This window comes from Hesperophylax consimilis, chromosome 14, assembly GCF_061612785.1.
Source record: "Hesperophylax consimilis isolate HC1 chromosome 14, BYU_Hcon_1.0, whole genome shotgun sequence".
NCBI classification, from domain to species: Eukaryota; Metazoa; Arthropoda; class Insecta; order Trichoptera; family Limnephilidae; genus Hesperophylax; species Hesperophylax consimilis.
This window is the reverse complement of record NC_142849.1, coordinates 27,733,673-27,748,162: the sequence shown is the minus strand read 5'-3', so window position 1 is coordinate 27,748,162 and position 14,490 is coordinate 27,733,673. Positions and strand designations below refer to the sequence as shown.

The 14,490-nt window shown below is 36.0% G+C and overlaps 1 protein-coding gene across 1 annotated transcript in view; it reads left to right on the top strand.

Moving 5' to 3' along the window:
- The window catches only part of ALiX (programmed cell death 6-interacting protein-like protein AliX), a 40,563-nt gene extending 31,704 nt beyond the window's left edge, over positions 1-8,859 (top strand). The window contains exons 13-16 of the mRNA XM_089639697.1: positions 487-636; positions 2,323-2,476; positions 3,787-3,999; positions 4,845-8,859. Of these exons, the coding sequence (XP_089495823.1) occupies positions 487-636; positions 2,323-2,476; positions 3,787-3,999; positions 4,845-5,026 (699 nt within the window). The 3' untranslated portion in view covers positions 5,027-8,859. The remainder of the gene's footprint in view (positions 1-486; positions 637-2,322; positions 2,477-3,786; positions 4,000-4,844) is intronic.
- The last annotated feature ends 5,631 nt before the right edge of the window (positions 8,860-14,490 follow it).

Below are 14,490 nucleotides of genomic sequence, written 5' to 3'. Positions count from 1 at the left end.
ATTCTGAATGGTGGTCTTACACCAGGGCGATACTGGTAGTATCTTCCACTCTGCATATATACCTACTGCAAAAATTCCGCTTTATACGAAACTAAAAAACATTTTTAATTACACAAATGTAATGTTATTGTCACTTTGTTTTATTTCGTTCCATATAAAAATAATTAATAAAAAATTCACAGACTTTGACAAATCTTTGGCAAACCTGCAAGCAATGGTGGTCGATGACTTATTGAATTATATTACTTTTAAACATTTAAATGCAAATACAAAGTATGGTGTTGCCACTTTCTAACACTGCTTTAATCACAGTATATAATACAAAAGGATCTCAATTTGTGCCGTAAAGTACACAAAAATACTTTATTGCTATCGATGTACCGTATACTAAAAGGCACAAAAACACCCAAGGGGTTAACATCACTACTCACTCTTTCTTCCATCACAGATCTCATAAATGATGACGAACAATATTGCAAATTTCAGGACGCCAACTCTACCCTGGTGGCGGAGCGAGGCGGCTGCGGCGGCAACCGGGAGACGAAGTTGTGCGAGCTGGCAGCCGCCCACGACGCCTACCGCGACCTGCTCTCCAACCTCAAGGAGGGCACCAAGTTCTACAATGACCTCACTCAGGTAAACAGACTATCCTGCTATTTGTCAGACTTGACTAGATCAGAGGCAATTCAGAAGTTAGCCCTGCAAGCTGCAGCCTGCAATAACTTAGCGGAACTGCACCCCTACAAGTCACATAAGAATGAAAGTTATTAACTCCCCCGTGCCTCGACAATATCATATGTCATCAAATATCCCCTCTTTGCATTCAATTTTAAATAGATTCGCTGTATTCGAGTGTATTTCAAAATAAAATACTGCTTTTGAAAGCGAACATAGATAAAGCTTTAAGAATTGATTGCCTCAGACAAGTGTTTTCCGGGACGTATAGTTCAGCACAATTTGTTCTGGATTCTTTCAGGGCACTCGAGCCAGTGAAGGTTATGAAGGTGCTCTGAAATGTGCAAATATTTAGAGACCCCGGTTATGAGCCATGCCGCTCCATTAAATACGAATTGCAATTTGTCAGTTTGATATTTTGGAAAGCTGACATAAATGCCGTTGCAGTAATCGAGACGTGATACTATGTAAGAGTTGATTTTTTGCCTCTGTAGCAAGTTTTCTTCGGGCAGACTTGAGTTACCTTTGGTGAAAGAAACCTGTGCTTAACAGTCCTATTTATTTAACTTTTAAGCGAAAAGTCCGAATCTATATTGACACTAAGAAGTTTGACTGTTGTTTTCGGGGTGATATCGCTGCCGAAAATAGAAATAGGTGAATCGTCTATGAAATGTTCACATTTGTTTATAGCCCCTCAGAGAAACTCGGTCTTAGATGGATTCAGCTTGTTTGACATTATTAGCATAGGCGAAATCATTTGTAAAAAGGATAAAGAGAAGTGGACCCATAACGGATCCCTGGGGACCCCTGAAGAAAGTGTTGTGAAAGTGAAGTAAGACAGTTTATTTCCAAACTTCACGGCCTGTAAGCGATTGAATAGATAGGATGCTGGCCAATTTTTTATGTCAGAAATCAAACCAAATGTTTCCTCTATTCTCTTAATGAGGAAGTGTTGATCAATCGTATCAAACGCTGCACTCATGTCTAGGAGTGAGATATGTGCTAACTTACCTGACTATGGCAAGAGTTATATGTCTGACAGCATACAAAGTAATCGGGTTTCACTTGAGTGGACTCTCTGTATGCAGATTGACGATTTGCAAATAATTTATTTGAAAAGTGATATTTGTAATGTCTTTTTTTTTCTCTTTTTATTTGCTTTGAAATCCAGACAATTCGATTATGCATCCCTTATGTGCTTTGGTAAATCGATATTTCAATTTAAAATATCTCTCCTATAGTGCTGTAAACGGGTATTACTGTTTTTTAAATTTTCACTATGCGACAGATAGATATTTGTCAGACTTTGCGAAAAATGCCAACAATTTCGGGCATTCTTCATATTGCCGGTGCTATCTCACGCTATACTAAGGGTCCAGACGATATAAATCTGACATCTGCTAATACGGCTGGTATACACATGCGCAGTTATTATGAGGAATGTTTTCCACTATCCCAACTTTATACGCCCATATAATATTTACACCATGATTATAAATAAGATGGATTTGGTATAAGTTGCACTTTATTTGTTGGCTATGTCACAATAAAGTGATGATTGTTTTATACAATATATAATTATCACACTAAGCCAATTGTACCCTTTTTTATTCCGCTCTTACACAAACATAATGTTTGTTATTTCAGCTGCTGGTGGTGTTCCAAAACAAGATATCAGACTACTGCTTCGCCCGTCGCACGGAGAAGGAGGAGCTCATGAAGGACCTCACTCAGGAAAGCTCGCGCGCCGCCACGGGGCCTGCGCCGACGCCACCGCAGCACCACACGCCCTCGCCCACGGGTTGGTTACGTCATCTTATTGTTATTATTATTATTATTACACAGCCGTCGCATGTGTGATCTATTGACGGCTATCCCCGTAAGCGGTTTGTGTGTATTACATTATCCACGAAGTTTTACAAAAATACCAAGAGAAGACCAGCAGTATGAAGATAGACTCAACGAACTACGATAACCAACGTTAATTTGAAAGGGGTGACTTGATCGAGACAAAAAAAAATTTATCTGGACATTATAGTTGCCCTGGCATACAAGAAATCTTCACTACCAACAAAAATATAAATCTCCGTGGAGACTCAAAATTAAGAAAACACTTTTTGTATCCAATCCTCGGAAACATTTCCTTGCAAATAGAGTAGTGAACGCATGGAACAAACTTCCACAACATGTCACCGATTCTACTAATATAAACCTATTCAACGCTCCATTGGATTCTTATTTAGAGAGAAGAAAGGATTAACTTATTTTAAATTTAAAACAACTTAATTACTGTTTAACTTATTGTGAAATCAGATATGAAAGCAACAGCAGAATCATTACATAACAATAATGATAATACACACTTCGAATTTACTTTCATTTAGTCAGTAATTATGGAAAAGTTTTAGAAAAATGAACAAACACCTTTCTGGTCGACAATCTATATCTATATAAATAAATAAAAATGTAAATATTTGTTTGTTCAAAATCTTGAAATGTTACATTCGAATATGCGTCTGTTTTTATATACCTATATTATGTAGATGTCGCCTGTGACAGGTAAAATCATGCCTTTTTTTAAAAACAGCGCCATCTATGGAACGTGAAAGCAAAACGCGCTATTGTTTCTCTATCTGCACAGACAGACTGAGTCACAGCTACGCGTGGCGGGTTGCAGCTAGTAATAAATAATAATATTTGGATGATTTATAGAGTGCCGTAAGAAATCGCAGAATAAAACAAAATAATCTGAATACGTCTGTCTCGACACAGGTGTATCCTAGTGAGACAGATGTCGAAAAATACACGTAAAAAACATTATATTGATAGATAAAAAAATAAATAAATCATGTCTAAAAAGACAATTATATTTTACACTACATTGGGTAACTAACTACCTAATCGTTTTGATTATCGTGTGTGTAGATCAAGGCGTCGACAAAAGATGGCGTCTTAGATCACTGTCACTTCTGATAGGAGGGCACTAGAAGAAGAAGAATATTCTCTGTGGGATTCATCAGCAGTATGCTCCGACAACTGAGAGCTCCATTGCATGTTTGTAGAGTTAGTAGTGGCCTGTATTGGGTTCTATATTATTTGTACTTTTTCCAGAGCCCAAACGTGAAGCCCCCGCACGCCCCCCTCCTCCCCAGGTGGGCCAAGCGGCAGCGGGCGCCCCCCCCGGAGGTCTGCCCTACCCGGTTCAAGGGCACGGGAACATGCCCATACCGTATGGGGCCCCAGGATCTGCGCCCTATCCTACGTACATGCCCCCGGCTCAAATGCCGCAGGGGTATAATCCGTACGGGATGCCTTATCCACAAAGTGAGCAATTAAATATTACCTTCCTATATATTTTATTAACTAACTAACGTTCACGCCGTTTGCCGAAGGGATACGCAGAGAGGACGGACCGCCAAACAACTCGGTCTTGGCTTCTCCTTGCTTCTTTACTTCTTCTTACTTGTGGATGCGTTCCACGCAATACCGTATAAAAAAAGGATCCCAAAATAAAAAAAATAATAGTGGATAGGTTTCTTTTTTATAAAAATAATGTCAGGATATAAAAAAATAAAATTCATTATCGTATCTTAATTTTATTTTAAAAAATGACTATAAAAAATATAACAAAGATTATTCACTATCACGATAATAGACAAACCCGTTTATGCACATTTGAAACGATATCAAGGAATGTAACACCATCTAAAAAAAAACATACAACATGAAGTCCATTTAATGTATTTTTTCTATCCACAAACTGAATGCCTTTTAATTTAACCTATTTTTGCCATACATAAATAACAAAAAATAATTCTTCTTAACGATAATTAATTTATGTTTCATCAAGTGGATGATTTTTTGTCATTATGACATTAATGATATGATAGACGTTTATTCATTAATGTTTATCTTTGAAAAAACGTATGAATCCATTCGATCTCCGTGAAGCAGATTTTGGCACACGGCCAAAAGCACATGTGCCGCGCTGCCGAAAGCGATGTTGCCTGTCTATAGTTTTAACTACACAGTTAAAGTGTGTTTATTAGTAGGATTTGAAAATAGAACTAATACGGCCTTTATTCAATATGTAACTAAAACACCGTTTAATGGTTGGGTTGTGTTTTTTTTTTTAGTAAAGTCGTAAATGTTTATTTAATCTATTTCAGATGCCGCATACCCCGGCTTCCCCCAGGGCCCCGCCTACCCCGGCCACCCGATGCAGTACCCGCCCCAGCAGTACCCCCAGCAACCCTACCCGGGCCAGTACCCCCCCGGCCAGTATCCGCCACAGCAGCCCCCCAACCAGCAGTACAACCCCTACCAGCAACAGCCGCCGCAGGGTTGGTAGGCAGCGGGCCATACTAGCTCCGCGATGCCCTACTCGGAGTGGACGGTATCAATTCGCCCTGCACTACCCTATCACCAGAGTACTTCTAATTTTACATTAAACTGGTTCAAATCACCCCATAAAATATCCGGTCACGAGATAAATTCTAATTTCACAATAAACTGATTAAGTTGTATGAAATTGACCCGCTATGGTCTAGTTGGAGCAGATGGTATCAACCCCAAACTACCCAACTACTAGACTATTTTTAATACCATGTTGAACTGGTCAAAAGCACCCTGCAAATTTAGTTGAAGTTGATATCAAGTTACCCAGCACTAACTACCCTTTAATGAGACTAGTTATGATCAATCAATTGAAAATTAATCAAAGCTCCCCACAAAATACCCTAATTGGAGTAGATGGTATAAATATCTATTTGTGTGATATTCAATCGCCCTTTACTCTCCTTTTGGTAATAAAATATTCTAGATGTCTACATCACCCCGCACAGCTCTTTTGATAGGAGGTAGGGTGACTTATTACCAAGCCACCCCATTCTACTCAAATATATTAGGTGATGAGTTAGTCTGTCCAAAGTCACCCCGCACATATTAATAGGACCTTTAACTATATACTGTAACATCACCCGCACTTCCTACCGAGGAATGCGTTAGCGTTTATTCCATCACTTATAGGAATACGAAAAGAGATAATTAAATTAAAATGTTAATGGTTATGGAATTTAATGTTGGTGTTATCATTTGCAAGACGAAATTCACGAAAATTGCTGTTAAATTGGCTGAAATACCAAATAAATTATGCAAAAATGCACAACAACAAAAAAATGTCCAGATTTGCAAATGATAATTCTAATTGAATATTGTGTTTGCTACAAGAATTGAGCTACCTATGAATTAAATCATTGAAGAAAATATTAGCGACTCAAATAAAAATTTGTAACTGAAAAATATTGAACCCAGGACCTCAGCCTTGCCGGAGCTTTGTTTTACCACTGAGCTAATTCGACCCTATTCCCATTAAGAACTACCAACATTATCAGTTGCTAATATTTTCTTTAATGATCAATAATTTTAAAGTGCATTAATTATAAAAAAAATGTTCTTTTTAATTTAGTAACGTGGATTATAATCATGATACATGAAAACTAATTATGAATAGCTTTTAAGTATAAACTTTTATGCTTCAGTGAGTAACATCTTCATAAAATACAATTACTTTTATATATTTTTGTGTTTAGCAATCATTTGACATCATAATATACTTTGTTTACCAATCATTTAACATAATAGATTTACAGCAATAATAATAGATTGAAAGAATGGGTTACAATTTCTAAAAAGCATAATAAAAATTGATTTACAAAGACTTAATGAGAATATTATATATTTTTTAAATACTACGTGATAACTACATAATTACTAAAATGTAATACGCATAAAAAACGTTTAGGTTCCTTTTGCCAGATAACAAATTGAAATTAAAGGACTCAATGTAAAACATCAGTATAATTTATTAAAGTTAATTTTCTGTCACGCTGTTAGTGATTTTTTTTTTTACACGCCCCCTTTGTGCATTTGAATGTGTGACTATTTACCAGTGAAAGTTTTAACTTTTCGAAATAATTTTGGTGCATTTAATACATAATAATAATAGTTCATAATTAATTGAAACAACCGCAGTGATAGATGACTGTCATAATTTTTAAACATTCCCTAAAACAAATGGAAAGAACAGATGAGTAAAAGCATCTTTTTGATTTTCCAATGCTTATATTTTTTGTTGGCTCTTTCTGCTTTCCACTGTGCATAGTCAAAGATGGTTGGGAATTTCCACAGAAATTCAAATGAACAATCGGCAGCCATTTTGTTTTTTTTACTTTGAGAACTTCTTTGTTTTTCTGCCGATTCCAGTTTCATTTTAGCGTTTGAACAAATTGTGATCAGCAGGAAAGCGGAACTGTCACGTTATTATGCTTGTCAGCTGATCGCAATTTGTTCAAAAGCTGAAATTGACCTAGAATCTGCATTTAACGGGGACCTTTCAAATGAAACAAAATGGCGCTAATTGGTGATATGACAATGTTTATTTGGATTTCTGCGAAACACCTTATCCTAAAGTTATCAAATCCTTTGCCTCACGGCGGGATTCTGTTATTGCAATACAATTATTATTATTATTATTACCATTCTGATTTTATATAGAATCGGAGTGTAGTCTTCTTTACATGGGAATTTTTAGGGGCATAATAATGAGCTTTTTTGCATAAACAATCAGTAAATTATAATATAATGTACTTTATTTATATGTTTAAATTTCTTTATTATACAACATTTAAGCTTTATATTTATAAAACATATCCTTTAACCTTTTTAACACCCAATGGCCACAGTTTGACCACTAGCAAAACTCCTATAAATTGGAGCAAATTTTTTTAGTACATCAATATTAATCTTATGTCTAAATTCATTAGTTTTTCATTTTTGTTTCTAATGTCATGTTGGACACAATAGGTTACGAAATTAAGGTTTATCTAAACAACTCGCACTTAGGATTGTGTGTATTAGTGTTTATGTATTCTCTCCTAATAGTGATGTCCTTGCGAAACATCAATGAAAAACAGCCTTGCTTAGTGTACCTATAAGTTGATCAAATTTGAATATTGGAAAAGTTTTACAGTTTTGAGAAGTTTGAAGCATGCTGCACGCAAACAATGCATCTGTGTGCATATCAACTCTAAATCTCCAGAATGAGGTAGTCTTCTAATTTTATGAAAATGTTAATTCATTGAAAGAGTTTATAACGACAGTAAAATTAGATTATAGAAATCTCCAAAAATGACGAAGTTATGAGTTTTATTGGTAAAATGTATGCAATTGTGTCTCTTGAAGCGAACGCAGTACAATTCATAATTTGAATGGCACTGCTGCGCATGTAGCGTGTTGTCATGCTTTTCGGCCGGCCGCAAATATCTTTAATTTGTTATTTTCCTAAAATTCAACAATTCCTATCCTCGTCATGCTCTAATTAATACGATACATTTGTATGTAACATGAAATTTCGGAGACCACCTCATGTTTGTTAGGTCAAAACATACGACCTAATACATATTTCACAAATAATGCATAATTTTATAATTTCCCCAACGCATAAATACCATCGCATTTCTCGTCAAATAACCTTGTAATAAAAGGTCTCTGTAGTCAAAAAGGCTTTCTTTAGTCCATAGTACCTAGTTATTAAGTTATAATATTATTATTTTTGTTAACGCAACTTTAATATTAGAACCATAGGTAATAGAAATAAGGGGCTGTGAAACATTATTAGTAAAACCAGGCACACACAAGTGTCGCCAAAATTGTTTTACCCATCCTCGCCTTTGAACTAAAACCTCCAAGATCACACTAGGAGGTTTCGTTTGTACACACCAAACGCATAAGAATTGCACGCCCGCTTTGATAATCTGTGCCGTTTGATTGTAGTCCCTTTGTTTCCATTATCTATGATTAGAACCAATGGGGAACCGAAACCTCGCAAACGTATCATTTCTTTTATTTATCTTTCAATTAATCTAGATTTTTTAAGTCTTGATTCTTCTAATATAATTACAATTGTTGTTGGCCATCACAGTGGTGTTGGATGATGTTAGATCTATACAGATGTGACTACGTACTTTGAAAATGAAACATGGCTAGGTTTATGTTTTTATCTGTACGTTATTGTGTGAAGAATGTTTGTTTTTATGCGTACATTAATTAATTATGCATATAGATATCCAAATATTGTGCCTATGGTTATTACATTTTATGAAATAAATAATATACAATAATCAACTTGCTTGTTTTATTTGGCCTGAAAATTTAAAAAAGATGTGTCATTCCATGGTGAGCTATAGAGCATTTATATATCCATTAACTGCTTGAATGCCAGCCCCCTAGCGGATAAGCTAGCAGCTCAACCACACAAGTCAAGACTCGATTTTATAGAATTTTATCTTTAAAAAATGCCCCCTAATCTAGTTAAGTGAGCGCAACCGAGTCCTATTTTGCATTTCGTCTGCCTTTATATTTTTTTTGCATTCTGTTTTTGAAAATCTGCTGCATCCACTTAAGCCCCAGCATTCCTAATTTCTACTGATTTACAACAAATTTTTAACTACCAAAAAAAAAATTATTTTGAAGATAATATCTACATTTTTTATGCCCAAACGTTAATTATATGAAATTCCCTCAATAGAAAAAAATCGCAAAGTAAGCTCCGAAAATTGTTAGAAACATGTTTTGTTGTTATTTAATATGTTATAGGCATGAAAAAATTCACAGTGTATCTTTAACCCTAGATAGCTAATCGTTCGTCGAGGCGACGACGCGCTACTCGGCGAAATTCGAAATCACCTACTTCCCCCCGGCTCCCCGACCTTGACTCTTTCATTACCTTCCTAATTTGAGTAAACAGTGCAGCACTTGACGCGATTGCGGCCACACGCATACTTGGAAGTGTCCTATGACCATCTCATCGTCCGCTGGACGAAAGTTTAGTTATAACAATAATTTTATTGTTAAGGTACGTACATTCATATATTCTTATATTTATTTCTTCAAATTTTGCAAATTCACTTTGTGGCACCATTTTATTAATAAAATAATTAAAACACTTTGTTTTTACCACGATAATCTTTATTTTTTATATAAAGTCAACATGTTTCGAGAACGATGTTCTCTTCATCGGGACAATTAATGTACTATTGACAATTTAGTTTTTACAATTTAGTTTTTAGTACATTAATTGTCCTGATGAAGAGAACATCGTTCTCGAAACATGTTGACTTTATATAAAAAATAAAGATTATTGTGGTAAAACGCTTAGATGGTTTGGGCATGTAGAGCGAATGAGCGAAGAAAGGAGTGTAAGGAGAATATACGATGCAAATGTGAATGGTAGCAGAAGTCGGGGACGCCCGAGGAAGACATGGCACGACCAAGTGAATCAGATACTTGAGTCGGGCCATGTCAAGAGTCAGAACAATAGAAGAGTATGTATGAATGTGAATGAGGCAAGGAGTGTGTGCCAAGACCGAGTTGTTTGGCGGTCCGTCCTCTCTGCCTACCCCTGCGGGGAAACGGCGTGATGGTTAGTTAGTTAGTTATCGTGGTAAAAACAAAGTGTTTTAATTATTTTATTAATCTTATATTTATTGTTAATGTTGGCGAATCTTCTACAATAGAAGCTCCATATTATTAGTAAAATTAGCTACCTGTGTCCATCCAAGGCCCGGAGGATAACCAAACATCGTTGCACCAGATGTAGAGGGACTATTTGTGGTCCACATAATGTTGACATGTGTGGTCACTGTGTAGACTGATATTTTGATATTAATTTGTTCATTATAAACCTTACTTTTGTGCCATGTAACAAGTTCCTATCTTAATTTAATATTTTTGATTTATTCCTAGTGTTTTATTGCGTAGTCCACTCGACGAAAGTGTAGTTACAATGAAACAATGAAAACAGTTTAGTTATCTAGGGTTAAATCTAACTAAAGCATTTTTCGAGAGATTTTGCTCTATTTCAAAAGAGTCGTTTTTTATTAAATATTTTCACCATTTTTGCTTAATTATTATCGTTTTCCATATTTGCGCGCTCCCTTTGACATTCGTATTTAAATATCTCCCTTTCAAACCATCTACGAACGCTTACTACGGGGCCTTAAGGTCATCCACTCGTAGGGCAACCGAAAAAAACCAGTTGACAACTCAAGTCGCTATCCTGTTTATTTCAATGACGGTCCACACACTACGCAACTTATCAAAGACCAGTTTTAAACAGCGACGTAACCTGTCTCTGGCAACTCTTCGTGTTATTCGCCGGCGCGTTTTAGTTTCCAGTTGCGTTGGAGCGGGAAAACATCAAATTTGTTTCAGGAGGTTCATAAATTACCTTGCATTTATGACTATAGGCTTCATAATTATGTAAGAACATTAAACATAATTTTTGTAATTTAAAACTGAAAATATATTTTTAGTGAGTAAAACCTCAAATTGGAAAACAATGTATTTAATTAAATATTCATCCTAGACATGCAGAAAAGTCAATAGATGTAGCACTTTAAAAATAAAAATTGGATATGTTTATCTAAAGACACTATCTAGATTGCATTTAGTTCGGGTTGAATCTTGCGATCATACTTAAAGATCAAAGCCAATAAAAATGTGAAGTGAGAAAAATGAAGACAATTTTGGTAGTTCTTATTCAAAGTATGATACAGTTAAAAGTGACCGAGGGGGATAGGGTCCCATTAGCTCAGTTGGTAGAGCGGTGTCCCGGAAAGACAAGGGTCCTGGGTTCGAGTCCTAGATGTGACCGTATTTTTTTCTGATTTTCTGTTTCAGATTTTCGTTTAGGAATCGCTAATATTGTCTTCAATAATTAAATAAAATTTCAGAAACTGCCTTCATCAATGTATTGCTGCTGGGGCCATCATCTTTTTGATTTCATCTTCATATGCATAAAACGGCATATACTAAATAAAATAAACCCAATTTCTGGAAGTTGTGCCATTTTTATTAATAGTTCTTCAAAACTGCACTGTCTGTTTTGCTGTAACCGCCATACATATTATATGTACTATTTTAAGATAAAAAAATAAAATTAACAAATAATGGGAAAAAGCTTGGAGCGAAGTGAGGAAGACAGTTAATTTACCGTAAGTATTATATTATTGCACAGTACAGTGCTGCTTCTGGTGTAGGTGTAAAGAAAACAGCTAAATTACCATGTAAGTATTATATTATTGCACAGTACAGTGCTGCTTCTGGTGTAGGTGTAAAGAAAACAGCTAAATTACCATGTAAGTATTATATGATTGCACAGTATAGTGCTGCTTCTGGTGTAGGTGTAAAGAAAACAGCTAAATTACCATGTAAGTATTATATGATTGCACAGTATAGTGCTGCTTCTGGTGTAGGTGTAAAGAAAACAGCTAAATTACCATGTAAGTATTATATTATTGCACAGTATAGTGCTGCTTCTGGTGTAGGTGTAAAGAAAACAGCTAAATTACCATGTAAGTATTATATTATTGCACAGTATAGTGCTGCTTCTGGTGTAGGTGTAAAGAAAACAGCTAAATTACCATGTAAGTATTATATTATTGCACAGTACAGTGCTGCTTCTGGTGTAGGTGTAAAGAAAACAGCTAAATTACCATGTAAGTATTATATGATTGCACAGTATAGTGCTGCTTCTGGTGTAGGTGTAAAGAAAACAGCTAAATTACCATGTAAGTATTATATTATTGCACAGTACAGTGCTGCTTCTGGTGTAGGTGTAAAGAAAACAGCTAAATTACCATGTAAGTATTATATTATTGCACAGTACAGTACTGCTTCTGGTGTAGGTGTAAAGAAAACAGCTAAATTACCATGTAAGTATTATATGATTGCACAGTATAGTGCTGCTTCTGGTGTAGGTGTAAAGAAAACAGCTAAATTACCATGTAAGTATTATATTATTGCACAGTATAGTGCTGCTTCTGGTGTAGGTGTAAAGAAAACAGCTAAATTACCATGTAAGTATTATATTATTGCACAGTATAGTGCTGCTTCTGGTGTAGGTGTAAAGAAAACAGCTAAATTACCATGTAAGTATTATATTATTGCACAGTACAGTGCTGCTTCTGGTGTAGGTGTAAAGAAAACAGCTAAATTACCATGTAAGTATTATATTATTGCACAGTATAGTGCTGCTTCTGGTGTAGGTGAAAAGAAAACAGCTAAATTACCATGTAAGTATTATATTATTGCACAGTATAGTGCTGCTTCTGGTGTAGGTGTAAAAAAAACAGCTAAATATTAGGTAAATTTCTTAGGTTTTTGGGGGTGTGGTAAGGAGACAAAGAAAGATGTAGGTTGTGAGGTCACAGCGTTTATTTTGAGTCAGTTGTGAGATGACACCAGGAGTAAGCGGCGATGACAGCGGTGGAGTGGTTGAGGCGATAAAGTCGGTGGCTCGACACCGCCTTGGTGGAGTCCGGAATTGTGGATGTGTTCAGCACTGGTGAAGACGTGGAGTCTTCCACCTGGTCGGTAGATGCGCGGGAGATGCAGGCCAACGACGATGTCGCGGGGGCTGAGGCGCAGACTGTCGAAGGTGTCGCAGGGTCTAGGCGCGTGAGAAACGCAGGCCAGGGATGATATCCGGGACCAGGGCGCTGATGTAATCCCACGGAGTCTATGATAATCCTTAGCTTCTCTTATAAGGTCCATACAAAGCCGGGCATAGTAAGTAGGTCCGTGGCCTGTAGCGGCGCGGTGGAGTAAAGGCGGGGCGAGACACAGGAGGCTGGCCAGGTGGTCGGCTGCTCAGTAGGCAGCGAGCACTCGCAGGGCCCGCAGGTTGCTCACAGTTTTAACTGCTGATTGATGACTGACTGACTGACTATGTCACGATGCGGCCCGTTTTTTAGGCACCCGGTGCGTTGAGAATATTCGGGCGTGTAGGTAGATGCGCCGAATGCTAGCATCATATCTAGAGAGTTCAAGCTACGATGCGTTTTGCATGGGCAAATGTTCCCGAATATTCTCGCTACAGGTTAATCACTGAAGATTGCATAGTTATTTGAAGATCTTGTGAAAGTGGTATTGTTTCATAATCTGGAATACAATTTGTATCATATTGAAATTATCGTGCACTGTACTGGATAACCAAGATCTTATTTTTTCCGCCTTCGTTGATAATAATAATAAAGAATGGCGTCTTCATAATTATTTGATTCTGTAGACATTTTTTAACGCAATACGACAGTGACAGATGAAGTGTTCTTCATTCTATGGAAACCAGCTGAGAAAATTAGTGAAATCATAAACATGAGTTGCCTTAAAATAAGCTAGTTTGCCAACCAGTTTTAGTTTGTTTTTGGTTTCCCCATGAGCAGATGGCCTTATTATTCAAACAAGCCTTTCTTTTGTGACCAGATATATGGCTAACTTTGGCTCAGTAAATATTTTTCAAATCTAAAATCGTAGCAAAAATAAACCACTCACAATCGTAGTATTTGGACTTTTTTTTTTTTTTTTTTCAATATTTTTATTTATTTTTTTTTTTTTTATTTATTTAATACATGTTACATTATTATGAAATTTACATAAAGTAGATATAATGAATCACCATACTAGGCGGCTGCCTGTTTCATGGTGACCAATTGAGTGTAATTAATTTGTATGAAATATGAAATCTAGTGTAAACATATGAAATTAGTAACTATAGATGAAGCTAAAATTTTGGAAAAATTGTAATATAAAGTAGAAGATAGAAATTAGAAAGGAGAAAGAAGTAAATTAGCATTAGATTGTAAAAATATACATAATTATATATATAATTTTTAATATGTGTGCATGCAAGCACACATGTGTATATAGCAGCAGACATACCTATATACATATAACAGCACATGTATACATACACCC